The following is a 24,451-nucleotide window of genomic DNA, read 5'->3' on the forward strand; positions in this document are numbered from 1 at the left end:
GATCTAAATACCATCAACTATACTGTATGAAAGTCTAAAAAATTTCAACTAAAGAAAAAGAGAAAAAAGTATTATGATGGTTTGGAAGAAAAGGTGAGTTTGATCTAAGCTTTGGTGATAACCAATTTAGAGGTAGACTCAGTTGTTATATCAATAGATTTAAAGACCCAGAATTTATGACTTTTTTCACTTTTATTCCGACAGTTAAGTTTTGTAATGTTCACTTACATAACACTTACTTACATAAGAAAATCAAAACAGAGAAGTAAATAACTCATCTAAAATTAAACAGATGCCTCTGTTTTCCATAGGTGACTCTATATTTTACTCACTCAAAAGATGATGCTCACATCTCAACAGTCAAGGTTTATAACCTGAACTCAGATCTACAACACTCACTGGCTTATTAGGGATTGGCCAACTCGGAGGTATCACATCCTCTCCTACAGCAAACAGAATTTATAAACCTTCAAAGCTGAACCCTAAAGTACCAACCACCACAAATAAAAAGATACTCAACCTAGCATCACATATAAGAAAGAAGATAGGACTATACCATGTTCAGGGTCTTGTGAGGTATTGTAAGGCAAGAGATTAGAGTAAACTGCAAGCTAAGACTGACTATGCACACCTAAGCTTCTTGGGAGGCAGAGGCAGGAGCTCAAAAGTTCAAAGTTTAAACTGTTAGCAAGACTCTGTTTCAGGTTTTTTTTTAAAAGGAGTCTAAGGAAGTAGGTCAGTGGTAGAGCACTTGTCTAGCATGTGTAAGGACCTAGGTTTAAACCCTAGTGCGGGGGGGCGGGGGCGGGGAGTGCAAATCCACTGAAGGATTTTAGCTTAAAATGGCACAGTTCTATTTGCAGTTTTAAAATTCACTTTTGCTCCTATGTGGATAATTAAACATAGGGCAAAGAGAAGAAAAAGGTAATGATGATGTGATCATCAGGAAAGAAGTAGCTTCAAGTAACACTTTGGAAGCAGAATCAACAGAAATTGCTACTAGACTTAAGGTAGAACTGGAGATTAATAAGACACAGACAAAAAGCAAAAGTAACATCAAGTTTCCTTGACTGAGCAAATATGTGGACAATGAGAGCAGAGAAGAAAGAGTGGCTGCTTTTTTCGCCCCTTTTCTTTCTTTTCAGCCGTTTACTGGACCTGTAACGTTCATAGTAAATGTAAATAGTCAAGACATCAAGCAGGCAGTTAGATATACAAATTTAGATGGAGTACATGTCATGCCTGAGCCAGAAGTATAGAACTGAAAAACCATTACAATAAACAATATGTATGTGGTTAGGAATTAGAAAAGAGAAAAGCTGAGGGGGCAACAGGTATTCAGAGGCAATTCTGGGAGAAATCTTTACATCTAAAAGGAGGACTGAATATGATAAACAGATGACAGAAAGCCAAGAAAAAATCTAGATGATAACTCACTGTTCCCTTTTCTGTCTCCCCAACTAAACAAACTTCTTGAAGGTAAAAATGCACCTCATTCACCATGACATCCAACTCTCTACAAATACATAATACTCCATTCCTCTGAATATACTGTCGTTCCCTTAACCATCTATCCACCCTGTGGAAATTTACATTGCTTTCCTTTTAAAAGATTTCAATAATGTTGCCATCAGCACCTTCAAATGAAAAAAAGCAAACAAGTAATGAAAGCCCATTTGGTGAAACAAATAAACAGAGTAAAGAAGAGTATGAGCACGGGGCTTAAACCTTACATGGGACCGTGGGCAAGCTATGGTGTTTTCCTGGCACCAAAGGTTTCTCAGATACTTGCCATTGATTTGTCAGTGACCAATGCATTCCAAATACTTGTCATAGCCTGACGAACTCCAAGGTTGGGGTCAAACTGGTAACGATAAAGTCGAGGAACTAGTTGAGGCAGAAAAGGAGCCAGCTGTTCTCCAGCTCTGGTAGCTATTACATTAAAACCAAAAGCAGCACCCTAAAAATGAGAAGACGCATAATTCATACATGCCTGCTTCAGTACAATGCTAATATTAAACATAAAAGAGAGATAAAGTTCTCCCTCTCAAATTTGTCCCTAAATGGAGCCTTACACCAGTGTTAGCAGTAACACCAGTTACTTGGTGGTTTGGCTCTCAGGGGTAGACTTTTCAAACTATACAATCAATTGCATTGTCTGTTAACAAAGCATGTTTGATTTTGAAGGAAATAAAAACTTTTTTATGAGAGCTGGGGGTATAAAATTCAGTGGTAAAGCACTTGACAGTATGAGGCACTGGGTCTGATCTCCAACAATGAAAAAAATTTAAGAAACAAAACAGTCCAAGCATAGCAACTTACCTTCCTGGAGTTCCACATTGCATGGTGATTTGCCAGATTCATAAATTTATACACCAGATCTGGCTGGCTAAGATCACTTGCCAGAGAGCAAAGCTCCTTGTAAGTAGAAAGGCCCTGGCTTGGGAACAAGCAAAAAGTATATAATTAATGCACTTCTCTAGCTATCTTTGGCCTGATACAAATTACATCATCAGTATTCCAGGGACTTTTTAAAATTATATCTTTACTCCGCTTCTAATACCATAATCATCACTAAGGAGTTAGAAAAATAGACTGAAAATCTAAAGTCATGTATTTCAATTACAAATAATTCCTAAGGCTCTCTACACTGCTGCTGGTAAATGACTTGTGGTTTGAAACCCCCCCACACCAATCCTTCACATAGGCTCATGTGTTTGAACACCTGGTGCCCAGCTGGTGGTATGGTTTTGAAAGGTTGTAGAACCTACAAGAGGAAGATCCTTGCTGTCTCAAGAGAGGAAGTAGGTCACTAGGGGGTGTGTCTTAGAATTATATAACCCAGGCTCAGTTCTTGTCCCATCTCTGTTTCTATTCTGCTAAGAGGCAAGGAAGGAGGAGTCCCAGCTGCACACTCCTGCCACCATGGAGTCACCTACCGCCATTCGTTCCCCTCCAGTATAAGCCAGAATAAACCCTTTTACACTTAAGTTGCTTCTTCTCAGTATTTGGACACAACAGAAGAAAAGCACCAGATAAAATACCCAAAATGCACCTGCAACTCCCATGGAAGTTGGAAGACAGCTGTAATTCGTTATATTGTGCGATCTCTCAATCATGAGTCATTTGAAGACATTCATCTTCCCTGAATTTTTCACTCTATTCCTATTAACTTTTTAGCACTGTTAACTTTCCTCTACATAAATAGCATTTGTTCAAATATAATTTTGTGAACTTTTTTTGTTTTAATTCAGTAGGAAGCCAGGTACAGCTAAAGGAAGAAGCTCAAGGACAAACTTAGACAACATCCTGAGACCCCACCCCTACCCCTGCCAAAAAAAAAAAAAAAAGAACGACTAAAGGAGAAGAAAAAGGAGAAAAGTTGAGAAAGAATCCACAAAATTAAGCAAATACAAACAACTGCGGATATGAAAACAGGGTGATACACAGGAACACAGGTCAGAACAAACAACCTGCAGCTTTTTCTTGCCACAGGAAGATAGAGCAAGTTGCACAGTTTTCCCTGACACGTCTTAGAGGAAAAATGACAATATAACCACACTGGAATAATGATAAAGTAAAAGAGTATTAATCTGAAATGCTAAACTAATGGACTAATCTGGGACACCAAATTTCCCTAGAAAAAATTTAGATGTGCTGAATGCAGGGGCATGCTGCCAGATCTCTGCTTGGACTCAGCCGCCTGGGGGCTGAGAGCTCCCAGCCTAGTCAGTCTCTCAGAATTACTCTTAGAGCTGGGGTCACATCTTCCCACAGAGCACCCCACCACCAATGATTAGCCATAAAGGCCTAAGAAGTGAACATAAAGACTGAAGGACCTTGCCATCCTAGCTCAAAGCGCCTCAAGAATTCATTATCCAATTAAGTCATGACTTCAGTCCAGCCTTTCCAACTGCCATCAGTTCTATCTACTTACCCACTCCAAGGACAATCCCCAGGGTATTCCCCAATAAACTTCCAGCATCCAAATCTCTATCTCAGAGTCTGCTTCTCAGGAAACTCAATCGAAGACAATAGACTTTTTCCACACATTTTTATTTACCCACCAACAAATAATATTCCCTAAAAATATAGACATCAACTCCTACGGTTGCGCTACACTAGTAGATGAATGGATTTAGCACACTTACCCATCAGGGGTTTTGCCAAGGCCTCCTCCTTGAAATACCACTGTCTCTCCAGAAACTTCATGTTTAGCTCTGAACCAAACCAGTAAGAATATAAATTAGCTTCAAATTTTTCATACCACCAAATAGATACAGTCCACCTATAAGCTGATAAAGTCCCTATGAAGTGTCTAGGTTACTGAAGATATAAAAATAAACTATTTAACCAGACTGCAGATTTTGCAAAATCAAATGCAGACTGAACAAATCTGTATGTATAAAATGTCTCTATATAAAGTTACACTGAATGTGGTCCCACAAAGGAGTAACCAATCCCAGAGCTAATTTCCCTCCATGTACTCTTAGTAGAGCAGAGCATGAGTGGCATGTAAGCTTCTTCATCACATCTCAGCTTCCATTTAGGCAAAGGGACTATGATTATTTTTCAAATCCGATGCTTCTACTGTCTTGGGACTATTCAATTTTGAAAGTTTGACCTAGTGAGATGTTTGTAAAGTTAACAATATGCATTGAGATAATTAAACCGTGTCAATCACTGACTTGCAATTTAGGAATAGTTTAATAAAAAAGTGGAATTTTTCCTTCCTCCACACCATATTCTCAATATGTACATAAAACTACCCTATGTATTCATGCCTGAAATTTTCAAGTCTACTTTACCGTTTGCCAGTCATGAGTGTCTCTACAAGCGTAGACACCAGCTCCTGCTGATCTTGTTCACTGCCCAGCTCATAAACCAACCCAAGGCCTTTTGAGGCAACATCTTGGCTGAGTTCTACAAAAACATTCAGACAAAAATATATTACTTTAAAAGAAATTGTCTCCTGCCCAGTTAGTTTTTCTTTTAAGTTATCTTTAACGTAAAGTGACATCAAAGTAAAGATGAAAACAGAATCACTCTATTTTCCTAAATCAACTCAGTGGATGTAGCACCATCAGTCACTGAAAATGAGAATTACATTCATAAATCAGTAAAATACCAATGGGACTACAGGATGTCACTATTATAGTCAAAGTATCAGAACATCAATGTATGTTCTATACATCAGAGATAAAAGTCTTACAGGATTTTAACACACCCATATCTAATTTTAGAAAAATGAATACCCAATAGAGGGATGCTTTTGGAAGCCCTTGTCAAGAAACTCCAATGGACTTTCATATGAACATTTGGAAAATTGCCCTGTTCTGACTTTTTTCTAGTTCCCTGTCTAGAACTTGTAATGCTAATTACTCTTGCCTTTACTTCTCCTATTTATGATTCAAGGACTTTCTTCTTCCTTTAGAGACAAGAGTTATGAAATTTGGGAGTCTTTCAGATAGACCCAATGAAGGGGTACTCCAACTGCCTCACCCTGTTCAGCATGGAAGAAGCCAGATTGGTCGGCATCCCTAGTCCCTATTGGCAATTTGGGTAACCCCTTCAGAGGATGATGTGATAAGAACAGGAGATAGGAACTGGCTAGGCAGTTAGGGTTAAAAAGACCCCAAAGAAAAGTAGCCAGTTTCTTGGCTAAAAGTCAAAATGTCCTTGGGCCTCTTAGCAACAATCTCTGTTCCAAAGGCCAAAAAATGTCAAAAGTATTTGGGAGCTTGTATCTAATCCTTAAAAGATTTTAGGGTTACCTCTTCAGAGGGGGGAATGTTGGAGGGGAGGGAGTGGGCATGGATTTGATCAAAACACCTTATATGCTTGTATGAAATTCTCAATAAGGTTTTTGTAAAAATTTTTTTTAAAAAATGAGTAAGTCCATGTTTTAAACAAGTCTTTTTTTTAAGCTAGTACTTAACTTTTTAATATATTCACTCTCTCCTAGCTTTAAATAAGAGAAAAAGTTATCAGAAGCAGAAAAGGTTTAACATTAATGCTAAGGCCTCAGCGCCACTTTTAAATTCAAAGTTGTAGAACATGTTCTAGTTTCTATATAGGAAAGAATTTCATTTTCCTATACCCTAGGAAGGGGGGAACACTAACATGATGGTTACTGTGACAGCTAATTTAGTTGTCACCCTAATACAGTTATCATTAATATTAAGAAGTTACTTTTTTCTTTCTTTGTACTTCTAGGGTAATCTTTGACAAGGTCTCACTGTATTACTAAGACTGGTTTAGAACTCATGATCCTCCTCCTCTATCTCCCATGAGATTACAAGCATGCGGCTGCTAATTTGTTTTAGTCACATGGCATAGAAAATTTTGTGTTGCTCGTTAACCCATGCTTTGCAAATTTTAAAATACAAGTTTAATGAAGTTTATAAGTCAAATATTTACCAATAACCTACCATCATTTTCTGACAGAACTGAAACAAATGCACTCTGAATTTCTTTAAGATGAGACTGAAAGAAGAAAACTGACGTTAGAGCACTGAAATTCTACCTCTTCAGGAAAGGAAGACTCCTCCTGTCAAGGTACATTAATAAGGCTGTGAGGCCTTAGCACCAAGGCAATCACAAACCCGCTCTCATTCTCACAGATGTCCAAATTACCTGGTTATGCATTAACAGGCAGTCCAGGCACGTAGCCTATCTTTTGTCCCAATATGAGTCCCGTCCCCCCACCCTTAGCACTCTGACTTTACAGCTTCAGACTTAGATCACTTTCTTGCCAGTATTAACTGGGCCATCATCCTTCACTGTTTCACATGTGGCTCATTTCAAAATCTGTTACTGATTCATGGTTCCGACCTTCATACACTTTCTTCCCACTTTTCACTTATAAATACTGTGGCTCCTGTCAGAACCTGATGGCACTGACAATATTAGCTCACCTTCACTTCTACGTGAGTACTGAGCTTCCTCACAAGAGAAAGGAGCCAGATGCAGGCTGCTTGCCTCACATGTGGATTGGGGCTGACAATGTGTTTATTTAAAATAACGTCTAATACCCATGGGACAACATCATTCACTTTGGCTCCTGAAAAAGCAAAGAAAGTTAACAATTAAAATAACTAAATATAACTTTCTGAAAAAATTAAATTTAAATCAACAGTTAACACAATAATCCCATGTTAAAATCCAAATGACTAACAATGTCCAGAAGATAGCACAAACTAAATAACCTTTCAAAAGATTTCAAGTAACTTTAGCTTGTTGGAATGAAAAATTACCCCACTCAAGTCTCAGCCATTTTTCTTTACTAAATCTTTTTTAACTTCCATCTAAAGACAAACCAACCAATCTCCTTGGATTTCACTCTCCTCTATTTATCACAGGTCTCTTTTCTTTATTACTTCAGGGTTTCACAACCCCAACACTAGTGAGTCTTGGATGAGCCTTTCTGCTATGAACAGCTGTCCTAGAAGATGATCAGCAATATCCCACTGGTATCTACTTTCCAGTCTCATCAAATTTCCCCTGTGGGGCAAAAATATAACCAGGTTTCCTTTAAACTCTTTAGAATAATTGCCCATACTCATAGTCAGACTTTTCTTTCCTGTTAATATTTTTAAATTACTCCAAATCGGTTTATCACTTTCTTCTCTTCCCAGAGGCTAAAGACTTACCCAGAGACTTCTAAATTCTCATCCTAACTGATCTAGCAGCAGTGTGACACAGCTGATTCTCACCTTTCACTCCCTGACAGTTCCTCACTGATCATACTAACCTAGTTCTGAGCGTGACCGAGAATCCTTTCTTCTACTTTCCTATAACCACAGCTCTGGCCAGGGGCAGTTTTGCTATCTGAGTAAACTACAATCAACAAGTGAACAAGCCCTTACTACAGTTCCACAATGTGTCAGGTGTTACATACTACTTCCTAAGATGGCCAAGACCTATGCCCCAACTGCCTTCTCAAAGGCTCTTCTTTCTTTTTACAGCAAGGCTAGTATACTGTGACAAACTCGTTGAGTAGCACTTGGTTAAGATGACACAAGAGCAAACCATCAAATTCAGGTCCAAGATTCATTAACACCCACCTCTCCACACACTTTCATGTTTTCCTCTCATTAAATATACAAAAAACAAGAGAACACAAATAATTGATTATTTTTTTCTAAGACAGGGTCTCATTATGAAGCCCAGGCTAGCCTCAAACTCACAATCCTCATGCCTCTAACTCCAGAATGCTGAAAGTCATGCACCACCATACCTGGCTCGAGATTGTTTTGGATAATAAGCCAAGAAGACCCAATCTTGAGGGGCTAGGGATATAGCAGAGTGGCAAAGCACTTGCCTAGCACTTGCCTAGGCTCAATCTGATGTACCTTAAAAGTAAATAAAATATGGTTCTTTTTCTATGAAAATCTGAAATAACACATAGGATGTCTGAGCATGAAAATGTGCACAGATATTTCTCCATTAACCTTTACTTAAGTTACTATGTGAAAAACCACAGACCTAAACATATCTCTTTATAGCAAATTCACTCCTCCATTTGAGTGAATTCGCTTCTATCAAGCCTCTGATAGCACATCTCATCCTATGTGCAACCTGGGAATTTCTACTTCAGATCTGATTACCTTCTTAATGGTCATTTTCCCTGAGTATCTTCTTCCTATATAAAATGTCACCTTGCTTTAAACCTCATGTGTGTCCAAACAGAAGCCTCAGGGAGCTATTGTGGCTTCCATTCACCACAGCCACTCTACTTATACCACAAGCAAAATATGTTTTCTATTTCTTTTAGGTCTCACTATGGCAGCTAACAAATAATACATGAAGATGGTACTGCAGTGCTAAATGTTAACTTTAACACTAAGTACAATATATTCATTATGGAATACAATTCACAATGGGGTTGTTAGCATGAGAACAGTATCATTTCCTAAACTAAGAAGATAAAATATAAACACTTGATGGTTTTTCCTTTAGTTTTAAGGATTAAAAAGTTCTGGTTCAAATATTAAAATACATTTCAATTCTAAATTCAATTCAGCCAAAAAGATTTGAATTTGTTTGATTTTTGGGTTTGTTGCCTTTTTTTTTTTTTGTAATTTTATGTGTATGAGTATGTATTGCCTGCATGTAGGTAAGTGCACCTGTGTTGTGCAATGCCCTTGAGGACAGAAGAGGCCATCGGATCCCCTGGAATTGGAGTCATGGACAGTTGTTAGCTGCCATGTGGATGCTGGGATTCAAACCCAGGTCTTCTGCAAGAACAACCAGTGTTCTTAACCACTGAGCCATCTCTCTAGCCCATTGCTTTATTTCTATTTTTTAAATTACACTTATTTGTGTATAGTGCGTGTGTGTGTGTGTGTGCGCGTGTGCATATATGTAACAGTCAAAGGACAACTTACTAGAGTTGGTTCTCTCCTTCCACCTTGTGAGTCTGACAGATTGACCTCAGGTCATCAGTCTTGGTAGCAAGCACATTTACTCACTGAGCCATCTCATACTGGCTCTTGTTTTTCCTTCTTTCCTTCCTTTCTTTTTCTTTCTTTCTTTCTTTCTTTCTTTCTTTCTTCCTTTCTCTTTTTTCCTTTCTTTTTAAAAAGTTTTTGCTGTGTTTTGTTTTGAAACAAAGTCTCACTATGTAGCCCAGGCTAGCTTTGATCTAATTATATAGCCTACCTACCTTCCAAACTGCAATCCTCCTGCCTCAGCCTCCTTAGCACTAAAATCACAGGCACACACCATCCCAGCTTGAAATCTCAATTACTATAATATACACTCAGGAACAACACGCTCCCTCAAATAAAAGCTAATGCACCTTTAGGACCAGCAGAAGATTATTATACAGTAAAGAATGAGACGCCAAAAAGAAGAGGGAAAGTTCTAATTTTCATGCTCAATCTTCTTTACCCAATCATTTTCCTTGATTGAACCAAATTAATAAGACACATCAATATTTGAAAAAGAATTTTTTTTTCTATCCCTCAAACACGATAAAGACTGGAAGGGAGCCCCTAGGTGGCTCAAAGACAGTTAGGTGAGCACTGATACCAGTAGGCGGGGTATATTCTTCCTCAGTCACCAGCCAGGCATCTCGGGCAGCCACAGAGCTAGTTCCTATGGCAGCACTTGTAATGGCTTCGCCAATTGTGAACTGAAGTTCGATCTGCTTGGCCTACAATAAAAGAAAGCAAAATCCAGGAATGAGAGCATTTCCCACAAAGCAAGCATGTCTACAGAAAAGCCACTTGGTGTCCTACTCCCCAGCATGCTTTATTTTTATTCTTTTGCCTAGTTTGCTTTGAGCTAACTCAGTGATTCAAAAGTAGGTACAGCAAAGGGCTAGGGATGTAAGAAGGAGTCACAGGTCCTTCTCACCTCAGTGAGGGTGCTTCTCACCCCCAGTACAGTGAGTTTGAAGCTTTGGGAGCATAACAGGCTTATCTAGGAGGTTAGGGCATCCATCAGTGTAGAAGGCAGAAACCTCCATGTACAATTTAGCTGTATCTCTCACCAGCTTCATGCCCTTATCTAAACTTCTTGGATCTCAACTTCATGGGTTAAATAAATGTGCATACTGTCACCACTCATCTCATCAGGCCATAAGGATTGAATGAGGTTAATTTACATTAAGCTGTTATATTCTGTCTGGCTGGCTGCAGTAACATATAATAGAAGCCATTACTATGAATATATTTATTAAAAATTCTTCCATGATATCTCCAAGTTACTCTTAAAAGGTTCTGAAAATAAGTAGAGAATGATAAGGCATAAAATGCTAAAATCTGGTAAATCTAGATAAAAGAGCAAATAGGAGTTCTTTACATTATTCTTAAAACCTCAGTTTAAGTTTGAACTTGTTTCAAAGGTCAAACATTATAAATTCTCAACGGTTTAAAATTTGATTCAGAAATTTTGACAGTGTTTCACAAGCACAAGTCACTGAGCCAACACAGGATTTGGCATTTTTCTCTGTTTACTATGAACTGGAAATATTTAAGTAGAAGAAAAATGAGAGTAAAATAAAGAACGGGCAACACATAAGGGACACTGGCCCAATGACTCCACAAACCACAAAGAAGTTTGGTCATTCCTGTGCTCAACTCGATGTTCCAGTCTTCAAGAAGCATGAAGTGCTCATACCACAGGCTTCCAAATCTAGGAAAAAAAGGACTGAAGCCTTTGGTTCTACAGCATCACTGGTCAAAAGCTTCCCTGGAAACCTTATAGGCTGAGAAAAGGCATTTCAACAGAGAGGATCTTTATAAAGGATTTGTGTGTGTACCTATTAATTGCATGCTTCCTACTGTTAACACTGCATAGTTAGAATTGAAAACAAAATCTGAGCTGGGCATCATAGTGCACACCTTTAATCTCAGCACTTGGGAGGCAGAAAGAGGTATAATTCTGTGAGATCAAGACCAACCTGGTCTACATAAGAGAGTTCCAGGCCAGTTGCAGCTACAGGGAGACCCTGTCTCAAAAAACCAATACCAAAACTAAAACAAACAAAAATGGAAACCCCGTAACATTTATAGATAATAAGGTATCTAAGCTTAACTTTAAAGATTGAGGAAATAAAGAGACTTAATAGACTAAATCAAACAGGTACCTGGGGAGTTGTTACATTATTATTCTACTTTTGTGTAGGTTTGTATTTTTCCACGAAGGTTAAAATAGGAATTGGCTGGTACTTAGTGGTAGAGCACTTTCCTAGCAGGTATTAAGCCAGAGATTTGATCCTCAGTATCACAAAAAACAAAAGGTTAAAATAAACAAAAAGCACATCCAGGCTTTGTCTTGGGTGACTATGAACATATCCTTTACGCTTCCAAATTATTTCTATGTTTTTGGCTTTTCATGCATTTCTGTATTTCTAAACTTTTAAAATGATACCAAAATCAAGTTAAGAATCCAGACAAGCCTTCATTTATTTAAACACAACGAGAACTGATTTCACAAAGAGAAAGATTAAAACAGAGACATCAGCTTCTCTACAAGAGGTTACAAGGAAACTGAAGAATCTAGTCTAGTTCAAAGGCCAGGGAAAACGTTTTGAGGAGCATAACAACAATCTGAAAAGGAAGTAAGTACACGGCTTCCAAAAGCTCAGAGCAAAGAAGACAGAACATAAAAATGTGAGCGAATGTAAAAAAATCAGTTCTAAGGTAGACAGAGGCTGGATCAGGCCATGCTAAGACACTTATCACAATACGCTATAATTCACTGATTGTAGGTCTTTTCTCTCTCCAGTAGGCATCTAAAAGGCTACTCAAAGGCAACTACAGTACCAGCCCCAACTCTCGAGAGAGCTAATTTGTTTCTCCTTCTACTTATGCTACTCCAAGCTTCACTCATGAAGAATGTTTCCCAGGTAGATGGGACAGAGGTATGCCCAGCATAATGACACACCTAAAGCTAGACTCGAAATTAAGTATGAGGTAAATAACTGGACACACACTGGACAAATATTTAATTTTTTAAATGTTCAAAAAATGTGCAAAATTACAACTAATAACTGCTTTTTGTTTAAATGATTAACAATATAAATACCTCCACAGAATCCATCAGACCTTGCAAGAGGAGCTTCTGGTGGGGAAAATCCCCATCTCCAACTGGAAAATAGCCCAATGTCTGGATTGCTCGTTCTTTCATCTGGAAGAACACAGATTTTTTTTTTTTAATTTTAAACAAACTACAGAACAGCTTTATCTCAAAACCATGCTTCTAAGATGAGATGACAAAAGAAGGCAATCTGCCTAATACACCAATGCTGGGATTTTACAAAAGCCCCAACTTCACAGCATTATATCTATAAGATATCGAAAAGACATAAAACCGAGCCCATTAAGGATCCAAAGCTTTGTTTATAAATTTACACATAATATAAATTAATATAGTGAATAAAGAAGAAGAAAGCCTTGGGTTTATTGTCTTTTAAACTGTCAGGGTTACAAACGTGGGTTGCAGGCCCAGAGGATCAAGGAACGAACAACCAATCATTTAGTAGTAGCCTTTGGGCAAGTTCTATCAGCTCTATGTAACTCCTTCCATGTTATCTCTACAGAGATGACAACTACACCTACCTCACTACATTTTTTTTAAAAGATTCAATGTTAAAGCATGAAAATCCTGTAGCAGACTCTCTGACACACTGCAAGGACAGTATGCATCAATGGCAGGCAATGATTGGGTAATGACAGCTAAAAGGGAAACTGTACTGTGTGGGGTTCTCGGTTTTACAAAGTAGCTAAACTAAGAACAAGATCACACTGTTTTTCAAACATCTGTAACAAACTTTTTTTCTAGTCATTAAAAATTTTTATTCTGCAACATCAGGAGCTAATTACAAAGACTGTTTTCAAGTTTATGAAAATGTTTAACTAAACCTAACAAATGGCAAATGTTCTTTCCCTTAGATTATTTTCAATGCTTCCTAGTGCCTAGACTTCATAAAAACAAACTGGCTGTAAGAAGGTAAGATTTAGACCCACCCAAAAATTTACACAAATCATAAAACTTAGCATTTTAGTATCCAGTTTTTGCATGACAAAAAAAATTATTTTGGTGATTTTTAAACTTTACTCAAATCCTAACTCCTAAGGATCTAAATTAGAATAAATGGGTCAGGGGCTGGAGAGATGGCTCAGCAGTTAAGAGCACTAACTGCTGTTGGAGAGCACCCAGGTTCAATTCCCAGCACCCACATGGCAGCTACTAACCATCCTTAACTCCATTTCCAGGGGAATCCAAAGCCCTCTTCTGACCACCTCGGCATTGCACGACATGGGTGCACTCACATATATGCAGACAATACACTCATATGCATAAAATAAAAACAATAAATAAAATATTTAAAAAAAAGAATAAATGGAGCAAAGAAGCAGGTGGATCTCTATGAGTTCAAGGTCAGCATGGTCTACATAGTGAGAACCAGGCCAGCTGGGCCTACAGGGAGACCCTGTCTCAAAAAAAGACCAAAAAATAAAAAATAATAAAAATAATAAATTTTTTAAAAAAGAATAAATGGGTCAAAAGATACATACACACACTAGTTTACACAAGTTTCCCCAATCCAAAAGCAAATTCCTTTCTCGAACATTCATCTTTATCACTTTTTATTACATTAGTAACAAGTTGCAGTGTGGATACATGTGGATACATGACTATCTTCACAATAATTTGTTTTTGTTAATTTATATATATATGAATGCAAAGAATTCTAGAAGGGAAAGAGAAAAGAAAGAGGCTTGCCTTATTTGTTTCCTTACTGGAAGGAATTCTATTGAGTAAGCTTTCTACCAGATGCAATTTGGTAAATCCGGATCCCTCACTGTGGATGGGAAGAGGGCCATTTCTGCCGATTTCACCCAGGGCCGTACAGGCAGCAATTGCCAAAAGTGGTGATGTACTGTCTAAAAACGAACCTGTAAGCACATTTAGACAAGACAGAACAGCATACTATTTATCATTGTGACCCGAAGCAATCAGCAATGTATTACAGATTTTGTTAAGGCAGCAGAGAAAGTCTACAATGTCTTCTGGTTGACCATCTGTTAACATCTATTCAATAAGAAGCACAGCTATAGGGCTTGTATCCTTGAATGTTTCATTTTGCCCCATAACATTATCAGCACTGTAATATAGAAACATGTAGAAAAAAGTACACAAAAATACTTTCAGTTTTACTAAAAATATATAGAGCTTATTTTACGGAAAAGCTTGTGCCTTTCAAGTATAATACTGTAAAAATCAAATGCCATATTAAACTTAACATAATTCAAAACCTCCAACAGCCAAGCTGGCACAGACACCAACCTATAGTTTCTGTGGCACTCCGAATGAGCTCCTCTTGCTCGGGCAGGAAAATGGCATCTGTCTCTAGGCTGTGCTGCTCTGCCATTCTCATCTTCTTTTTAGCCAAGTATCTCCCCACAGTAAATCCCAATGCCAGCAATGATCCGTGCTGTATCTCAGGGCTCTGAATTTAACAACATAATAACAATGTCTCTTTCTCACACATGAAAGAATACACTGAAATAGCTGTTATGAGAATGTCTCTGATAAAACATAAGGCTGAGAAAACAAAGTGATTATCTGATTTCCACTGGAAGCAATGAACCAAACTTAGGCAACAAGAAACACCGCAATGTTAAACTGGTCTTTGTTCATTTGTAGATTTAGATATCCTCCAACTGTGGGGGGAAGTGACTTTCTAACTGTGCTTCTACAGCACTCATACTTTCTTCTTGTTTATGCCACTATGTAACCAATTAGTATAAAGTCCAAGCATAATTTCTCCTTATTGCCAACAAAATAAAATGAACAAGTCTTATTTCTAAGTGCTAAAACTTCCAAACACAAGGTAGGCAATAAACTATTTGAAAGCGAAGTTTGCTTTTCTCTTAAGCACTGTGATTAAGTACAGCAGCATATGGGGGACAATGGGGATTAACTCAACACCAAGCTGCCCCTAGTGATGCTCATGTAATTAGCATCACTGCCATCTGCACAGTACCTAAACCTACTTTTCAGACACAGAACTAAAATCTGGTAAGTGAACTGACTGAATCAACTTATCTCTCTCAATTATTACTCATAAAGGCAAGGCAAGGAATTTGTAAGTTTACAGATAAAAATTCAAAAACTAAAAGTAGGTCAGATGTTTTTATAAAACCCTGTCACCTATTAAAAGAGTGAGGGCAAAGCTGGGTACAGGGAGGGGCACATGTTATATAATCCAAGCACTCAGGAGGCTAAGGCAGGAGGATCCCAAGTCTGAGGCCAGACTTGGCTACACAGTGAGACCCAATCTCAAATAAAATCAGGTTAAGTCATCCTTGTAAGTAGCTGCCCTCATCCAGAGAGATACTTCTGCCAGACCCAACTATTCTTAGAACTGAGACGAAAACAGAACAGAGATACAATATCAAATTTTCATCATGCTTTTTCATTGCCTTACAAGCCCAAATGAGCTGATCCTTTCAAAAAGCAGTTTCTAAGTACTTCTCATAATAGTACTTAAATCTCAAACAAATTAATTAAATCTTGGTAAAGAAAAAACAATTGCCTTCAGAACTATTAGCATGATTTGCCTATGTTTGTTTCAGATATAGCTTCCTATGTTTCATTAAAATATAGTTATCGGGCTGGAGGGATGGCTCAGTGGTTAAGAACACTGGTTCGAATTCCAGCACCCACATGGCAGCTAACAACTGTCTGTAACTCCAGTTCCAAGGGATCCTACAGCCTCTTCTGACCTCTGCAGCATTGCACGACATGGGTACACTCACCTACATGCAGGCAAGATATGCATACACATAAAAATAATAAATAAAATATTAAAATATATATATAAAGTTATCTTATTTAAACAATAAAAAACAGGAAGATAAACTGACAACATACATGATTGTCTTTTGTAGTCTTTATAAGTTGTTCTATCATTGACTTCAACTCATTTCCAGACACTGTTGATACGACCACAGAATAAAACAGAGCTGCCAATTCACGCATTTCTTCTTTACTGCTACTCATCAAACTCTGAGTAATACAGAAAGAAACAGCAACATGATTCATAACCACCTTCTTGCTGAAAACATCCAACATTTAAAATTATAAAAATAAATGATATATTTTAATGTTGTATCTATTGATATCCATGAAAAAGAATTCAAGAAGCTATTATTTCCAATCAAAATGACCCCCGCCCCAGGCTCCAATGGATAGTTTAATACAATGGTCCTATTAAATGAAATTGGTCACAAAATAAAACCAGAAGTCATGAATTTGGGAAAGGGACTGATGGGGGGATGGGGGGATTGATAGGGATGGGAGGACAGTAAGAGAGGGTGGGAGAGAATATAACCAGAATACATTATATACATGTATAAAATTATAGAGAACAAACTTAATTAAAAAAATTTCATCTCTTAGTAAGAAATGAATTAAATACCAAAATCTTAGCTGCATTTCCAACAAAGATACAAAAGTATAAAACAGGTGAAATAAATACAGTTGGTTTCAAACAGAAGTCAGCAAATTTTCCTCTGAAGGACCTGCCAGGATCTATGGTTGTGCTCAGAGGAAGAAAGCCTGCCCAGGATGTACAACCCTGGGTTCAATCTCTAGCATAAAAAAAATTTAAGTAAAAACCATTCTTAGCTTGTAGATTATAAAAACCCAGCTGTATTATAGCTCATGGGTCACAACATGAGAACTCTGACCGGAGAGATGAAAACTCACACTCTGCTCTCTTCATACCACAAATATTCAAAACTGAATACTACAAAATTATTTTAAAATAAAAATAAAGAATAATGTTTTCAAAAAATGAAAACACTTTTTAAACTAGAAGCAATTTCATGAGACCAGATTTTTTTCAGGAAAAATAAAAAACTAGTAGCAAACTACATCTGCATTTTTCCATAATTCAAGTTACACTTTCCTAAAAGAACTGTATTACAAAGCACAACAGATATATACAACTTACGAGCCATAGTTGTACTAAAAAACTTATACTAAAAAGAATCGCTGCTTAACTTGAAATTCAAATTTAATTTACATTTCATTTGCTAAACCTGAAAACAGGGTGGTAGAAGCATATCTTAGTACCACCTACATGGCACTATCTAAATTATAGACACAAGTGTCCTCTGACCCAGCAATTACATCTCTAGAAAATCCGTCTAAAAAAATATACTTCTTTGTATGCAAAACAGTATTATTCAATGCAATACACAAGTATCCTAAATGATCACCATTAAGGGTCTAGATTATGGCTGGGCATGGAGGAATACACCTTTAATCATAGCACTTGGACAAGAAGGACAAATCTACGTGAGTTCCAGGCCAGCATGAACTACATAGTGAGTTCTAGGCCCGCCAGAGCTACACATTGAGACCCTGCTGAGGGAGGGAGGGAAGGAGGGAATTAATTAATTAATTATATAGGGCTGAAGATCTGACTCAGCAGTTAGAGCACTGACTGGCTGCAGAAGACCCAGGTTTGGCTCCCAGCACCTACATGGCAGCAAAAAACCATCCCTAACTCCAGTTCCAAGGGATCTGATGCCCTCTTCTGGCCTCCATTGGCATTGCATACATGGGTGCACCCACATACACACATAGGCAAAACACTCATACACATAAAATAAAAACGAATTTTTTAAAAAAGAATTATTCATACAATGGAAAGTGATGAAGCTATAAAAACAGGAGTTCTCCATGGTTACAGAGTTAGTTCCAAGCTTTATTGCCAAGGTAAAGAAGTATAAAACTGTGCCAATAATACACCACCTTTTGTATAAAAGGCAAAACATTTTAATGCATTGCTTTGTGTATACAAGCATAAGTAAATCAGAAAGTTTCAACACATAAAAATACTGATGCCAGCCGGACGTGGTGGCGCATGCCTTTAATCCCAGCACTCGGGAGGCAGAGGCAGGTGGATCTCTCTGGTCTACATAGTGAGTTCCAGGACAGCTTGGAGCTACAGGGAGACCCTGTCTCAAAATGCCTTTGTATATCTGTCAGACTGAGGCAAGAAAGAAAGAGTATAACACCAGGGGATCTGGAGTCAGGACACAGCTACGAAAAGGAGATATGTCATATATGTGTGTATGTGTGTGTGTGCGTGTGTGTGAGGCAGGGGCAGATGGATCTCTGTGAGTTCAAGGCCAGATTGGTCTACGTACTGAGTTCCAAGCCAGCTGGGGCTACAGGGGGACCCTGTCTCAAAAAGACCACACACACAAAAAAAAATTTTACATATATATGTTTTATAGCTAGGCATCATGGCGCATGCCTGTAGTCCCAGCACTTAGGAGGCAGAGGCACGCAGATTATCTGTGAGTTTGAGGCCAGCCTGGTCTACATAGTAAGTTCCAGGCTAGCTGGGGCTACAGGAAAACCCTGTCTCAAAAATACCAAAAAAATTAATAAATAAAATAAAATAAATTTTATAACACTGAGGGATCTGAGGAGTCAGGACACAGCTATGGAAAGAAGATATGTTATATATAAAAGCATATATGTTTTTCAAGCTATCGAGTCTATTTTTTTTTTTTTGGAACAGAAAACAAAAATTTTTTTTTTTAAATTCATGAGTCTCAAATTCATCTCCCAGCTTCACCAAGATAGGACATTAGGTATGTTTTCCAGTAAGTATTTGCTTATGGGGAATTTTCAAAATGACCAAGGGCAGAGAAAGTCATATAACACTAAGAAGAAGAAGAAACCTAGGAGTTAAGTTTGAAATATCTGGATTCATAGAGAAATACACATGCCAACAGGACGTACCTTGATCCATTCTGTTTTGTCTACAAATTTGGTAGCCAATTTTTCTGGATACACTGATACAGCTTCCAGTAGACAGTACATGACTGGCAAACCTAAATAAGAATTCAAAACCATTTTAACCTTCAAAAAAAAAGGAATAAATATACAAGTGTGAAGCTACTGCTAAAACATAAGCTCAGCTCTACAAAAACAAAAAATTATAGTCTAAATATAGGATGTAATTCAATAAGGCAAATTTACACATTAGTTATCAAAAGGATGTCCTGTTTTGGTCTTTACATCCACTTTCAAAGACAATATGTATATCTACCATTAACATTTCTTTATGAAAAGAAAAATAAATCAAATATAAATCATATAAATTTAGAAAGGAAACAAAGGCTAACATTCAGTTACATAAGTCAAGAGTAGAAGTAATTTTGCTATAAATTCTTAGCATAGCTTAAAATTACATTTTTAATAATTTTATTGAATTTGTTCTTTACAATTTCCTATGTGTGTCCAGTACATTCTGATCACTGTTAACTCCCCCTTTTACATCTCCCCCATCCTGATTATGCACTCCCACCACATCTTCCCTACAAGTCCCTTTCCACATTCATGTCTTTTCGTTTTGAGGCCCACTAAGTTTGACCAGGGTCATCTGTGAAACCATGAGTTTGACCACTGGAGCCTGGTGGACAGATACTAAAGAAAAGGATAAAACAAAATTTTGTTTAATCGCTTTAACTTTTTTTCTTAGTATAGTAACTTCCTACCTCCAACACCTGCTAACAGCTGCTGAAGCAGGCCAATGTAGATCTGAACAGGGTTGGTTTCTCCACTCTTATTAGAGGATGAAGCTGTCGCCTGACTGCTTGACATTAAAGTCCGTATGTAGCGTCCAATTGCTGGAGCATGATCTTGCATATCAGCCAAACTCTGGGAGGTGGGCACCACCCCTGCACTATGAGCTAGGCACATGCGCAAGTACAGAACTATCTAAAGCCAGAAGGATGAGAAATACCAGATAAGCTTCTCAAAGTCATTGTGGGGGGGTATTCTTCAAAGTGACAATTTCCAGTTTTGCTTCCCCACCCTCCTTCATAAAGTTTTTTAATCCTCAAGACTCAAACACTAGTTACCATATCTGGCAATATGTAAAACAAGATGCAAACTTGACCTTTTTTTTTTTTCATGTTGGAAATTGAACCTGTGACCTTACACATGTTAAGCACAAGTATTATTCTACCAAGAAGCTACACCCCTAGCTCTCTTCTTACTCAACTGTAAATAAGATTACTTATCATTTCATTAGACCAAATCAATAACCTAAAATATAAAATTTATCTTAGTGTGATAAATTAATCTTCTCAATAAATGTGATAAATTAATCCTTTCTTACCTTCAAACCTAGAAAATCCTAGCAACTTCAATAGCATGTTGGTTTTAAAACTCAAATCTAACTTGCTACAAAAGCCCAACAGTAACCAATGCAAAACATCTGCTTCTATTATAAAAAAGACTCTCCCTGAGGTCTTGGGGTATACAGTTCAGCAGTACAGCACTTGCCTGGCATGCTTAAGGCTCTGGGTTTGATTCCCCAGTACTGCAGAGATTGGAGGGAGGAAAAGGAAAACCTCATTGAGTTAACTATTATGAAGTAAAATAATACAAATTACCAAATATTGAGTCTTTTTTCAGAATAGTGATACTATAATATGGACTTATCTATAAAACAAAAAGGATCAGACATGGCTTAGGGCATGGTGTTTTTTTAAAACCATTAGAGAAAACAAAGAGAAGACATGAAAAGTCCTACCTCTCCAAACGCCGCTGGGTTAAATGGAAGGACAGTAGTCCCGGTCACATATTTGACTGGAGTTTTCATTCGATGGGAAGCCTAATGAAAATAAGCCCAAAACAAATATGATTATTGAAAACTTATTGTGATCCTTCTAATCTCAAAACAACTGTATTTCTAGTTATATTATGTACTGTAAACAATTTGCGTCTGTCTTTTACAATAGAAACACTTTGCTGCCATGTCTGTCCCTCACATCCGCAACATCAGGTACCCTCCTAACATAATGAAAGAAACACTGATGTAAAAAGTGGGGCGGTCAGGGTCAGAGCTGAGGATCATTACTGCCAATACTCTGATCCAGCAGCGGAAAACACTGCAAAGCAGAGGTTTACAAAATATGGGACAATAGTGGAAAAAACCTGAACTGCTTCCTAAAGCATTCTTAAATTTGTCACTTGGTGCCCTTAAAAATAAAGGGTGGGAGGGGCTGCAGAAGGGGGAGGGGGACCTTAGTATGATTAAGATGTATTGTATGAAATGTAAAAAATTCAATTTAAAAGCATAAGGAGACTTGGAGGGTAACTCAGGGAAGGAGCACTTGCCTAGCAGGTAGAAGAACCTAAATATGATCCCCTGTGCAGCAAAAAATAAAAAGTAAAATCAAAACAAAAAACAAATTAATAAAAAGATGCATTTTTAAGTACGTCATACCAAAGGAAGAAATTTTTCAACATAGTCAAAATGCTGAAAAGCTAAAGGAATTTCATTCAATTTTAAATGAAACAAATCAAGTACATGTAAGGATTATATTTTCTCCTCGCTTTAAGCCTCCCTCTTACTGTACATACTAATGCTGCTAGAAATTTTACTACTTAATTATTACATTTTTACTTTAAAAATGTTTATTTTTATTTTCAAACTAATTATCAGTGGTTAAAAACCCTACCTTTTCTTGAATGTAATATACCATTTCTGGAAAAGAAGGCATCTGCTTGGACGCACTTTCTTTCTTGTTTCTACCAGGAAGACAACGTAATACACGCTGTGCTTCACCGTGAACTTCTTCTCGTCTTTCAGAAACACAAATAGAACAAAAAACAAGCATTACCAACTGCAGAGTCATCACTTGAAGAACGGAAACGGGAATTTTACTTGGCAGCTAAGGTTCTGACAAAATGTTTTTAAAAAATTTTTTTTAATTTATTATTTTTATTTTATGTGTATGTGTGTATTGCCTGCATGTAGGTAAGTGCACCCAGGTCATGCAATGCCTGTGGAGGTCAGAAGAGGCTGTTGGATCCCCTGGGACTGGAGTTACAGACAGCTGTTAGCTGCCATGTGGGTGCTGGGATTCGAACCCGGGTCTTCTGCAAGAACAACCAGTGTTCTTAACTGCTGAGCCATCTCTCCAGCCCCAGTGATTTGCTTTTAAAATAAGAGTAAAGGACACACATAAGTATTTACATAATGAATCGTAGTAACCTGTTTTAATACCTAAAACTGTAGATTTTAGAACACTCAGAGAAGAACCTCAAGAATAGTCATTCATATACCACAAGCGTTTTAAAAATCCGTAAATGCCTCTGAATTGTGTGTAATTTTCCTAGCAGCACCTTCTAAGGCACTGAAAAGAAAGAGCAGGTAAAGCTTCAGACTGTCAGAGGATTTTCACTTGACCAGGACAGTTTTCATTAAGGAAAGAAAACTGCTGGGTTAGTTACACTTTAGTTTTGGTTGTGTAAATAAAAACACTGGTTAAGGTTTATCTAAGTTCCTGGATTTAAATCTTGCTCTAACATGAACCACTCTTAGTTCCCAGGCCCTAGGCTGCCTGGCCTGTAGTTAGGAAGCTAAAGCATGAAACTGAGAATCAACAGGTCACCAGAACTAAGACTGTATTTCTGCTCTCTTCACAATAGCTAAGAAATGGAAACAACTTAAATGTCCCTCAACTGACGAATGGTTAATGAAAATGTGGTACTTCTGCTCAATGGGGTTCTATTCAGCAGTAAAAGATGAAATTATGAAATTTGCAGGTAAATGGATGGAGCTAGGGAGTGTTATACTAAGTGAAGTAACACAGATGCAGAAAAGCAAGCCATGTATGTATGTTTTCCCTCAAGTGTGGACTGTAGCACCAATCCCTTAGATGTGAGTATATAAATTCTGATGTAACACCAGGAACCAGGTAAAGGGAAAGGACACATGGAGGTAAAGGAAAAGAAACAACCTGAAAGGGAGATAGTAGGGAACAGATGTTACCTGACAGAGGTAGAAAAAGTGGGAGTAATCAGTAGGGAGGAGAGGAGGCAGGGACCATAGTGTAGGGGAGTGAGGGAAGTCAGGAAAGGAAAGATGGTGGGAGTCGGGTGGTACTGGGGGAGGGTAGGGATAATAGGGACACTGTGACTAGGAAGAGAAGGAGGAAGGAAGCCTAGAGGGAAAAGTGATGCCCTAGAAACCCTATGAGAAATGCACATACAGTATCTGAACATCAATGCATATGTATACCTAGGCGCTGCTTGGTAGGAAACACAGTGTCAGATAGAAGAGACCTCCCTTAGAGAGAGAAACATGCTGTACAGCACTCATTGAAGAAGCTTCTTTTTGCAACAGATGGAGGCTACTGCAGAGTTGCACTTCTGGTCAGGCACAAAGAACATACACCTGGGAGATGCCCAGTACTAGGTGACACATCTGCAGTCAAATCTCTACAAACAAGGCTCATGGAACATAGTGGAATAAGGGGTAGAGAGAGGGCTAATGCACCCCTCAACTCTCACCAGTGAAGCTTCAATGTACATCAGAGTGCAATACACACAGGAGGCCGAGTTTTGGAGAATAATAGATTATAGAGTGTATGATGAGACTCCTATACAGAACCTCACCCACCCACGGTTCAGGGACCATTGTGCAAGAGGAAGCAGAAAGACTGTAAGAACCAGGACTGGTTCTGAACATAAGGAAATGGAGGCTTCCAGGCCATTGGAGGCTTGTTCATGTGAGCCTACGGCAGTGGTGATATCAATGCAGGACCCACGTCCACTCAATTAAACAAGGACCTAAAGTAGAGGTGAGAAATAGGTGGTGGGCCAGGACTAGATTGAGAACTACTTGAGACTGATTGCTGCTGGGTGAGGGAAGAGTATGAATTACATATGACCACTGGATAGGCTGACTAGACTCCAGTGGACATATTTACACTGAAGGACATTTGGGTACAAACACCTGAATGAATAGGACTCAGCATGTATGGCAGAGTGCATAGGGTTCAATGGGAGGATGGGGGAGGCATGGATGGGGGAGGGGGTCTGGATTTGAGTGGGAAATGGTACAAATTTTAAAATCGCAATAAAAAAAAAAAAGCAAATCCAAAGTAAC

At 38.0% G+C, this 24,451-nt stretch overlaps 1 protein-coding gene across 5 annotated transcripts in view; it reads right to left on the reverse strand.

Annotated features, from left to right (window-relative positions):
• Ecpas (Ecm29 proteasome adaptor and scaffold) overlaps positions 1–24,451 on the reverse strand; it is a 108,677-nt gene that overhangs the window by 21,087 nt on the left and 63,139 nt on the right. For all 5 annotated transcript variants that reach the window (XM_008831122.3, XM_029562526.1, XM_008831120.2 and 2 more), the window contains 15 exons: positions 22,017–22,140; positions 21,086–21,166; positions 20,043–20,265; positions 19,285–19,376; positions 16,393–16,527; positions 14,803–14,965; positions 14,239–14,411; positions 12,538–12,639; positions 10,036–10,159; positions 6,918–7,063; positions 6,432–6,486; positions 4,809–4,923; positions 4,152–4,220; positions 2,323–2,440; positions 1,793–1,960 (listed from right to left, as the gene is read on the reverse strand). In XM_008831122.3, coding sequence (XP_008829344.1) covers positions 1,793–1,960; positions 2,323–2,440; positions 4,152–4,220; positions 4,809–4,923; positions 6,432–6,486; positions 6,918–7,063; positions 10,036–10,159; positions 12,538–12,639; positions 14,239–14,411; positions 14,803–14,965; positions 16,393–16,527; positions 19,285–19,376; positions 20,043–20,265; positions 21,086–21,166; positions 22,017–22,140 — 1,888 coding nt within the window. The remainder of the gene's footprint in view (positions 1–1,792; positions 1,961–2,322; positions 2,441–4,151; positions 4,221–4,808; positions 4,924–6,431; positions 6,487–6,917; positions 7,064–10,035; positions 10,160–12,537; positions 12,640–14,238; positions 14,412–14,802; positions 14,966–16,392; positions 16,528–19,284; positions 19,377–20,042; positions 20,266–21,085; positions 21,167–22,016; positions 22,141–24,451) is intronic.

Source organism: Nannospalax galili, unplaced genomic scaffold (assembly GCF_000622305.1).
Source record: "Nannospalax galili isolate Female #2095 unplaced genomic scaffold, S.galili_v1.0 scaffold1255, whole genome shotgun sequence".
Lineage (NCBI taxonomy): Eukaryota > Metazoa > Chordata > Mammalia > Rodentia > Spalacidae > Nannospalax > Nannospalax galili.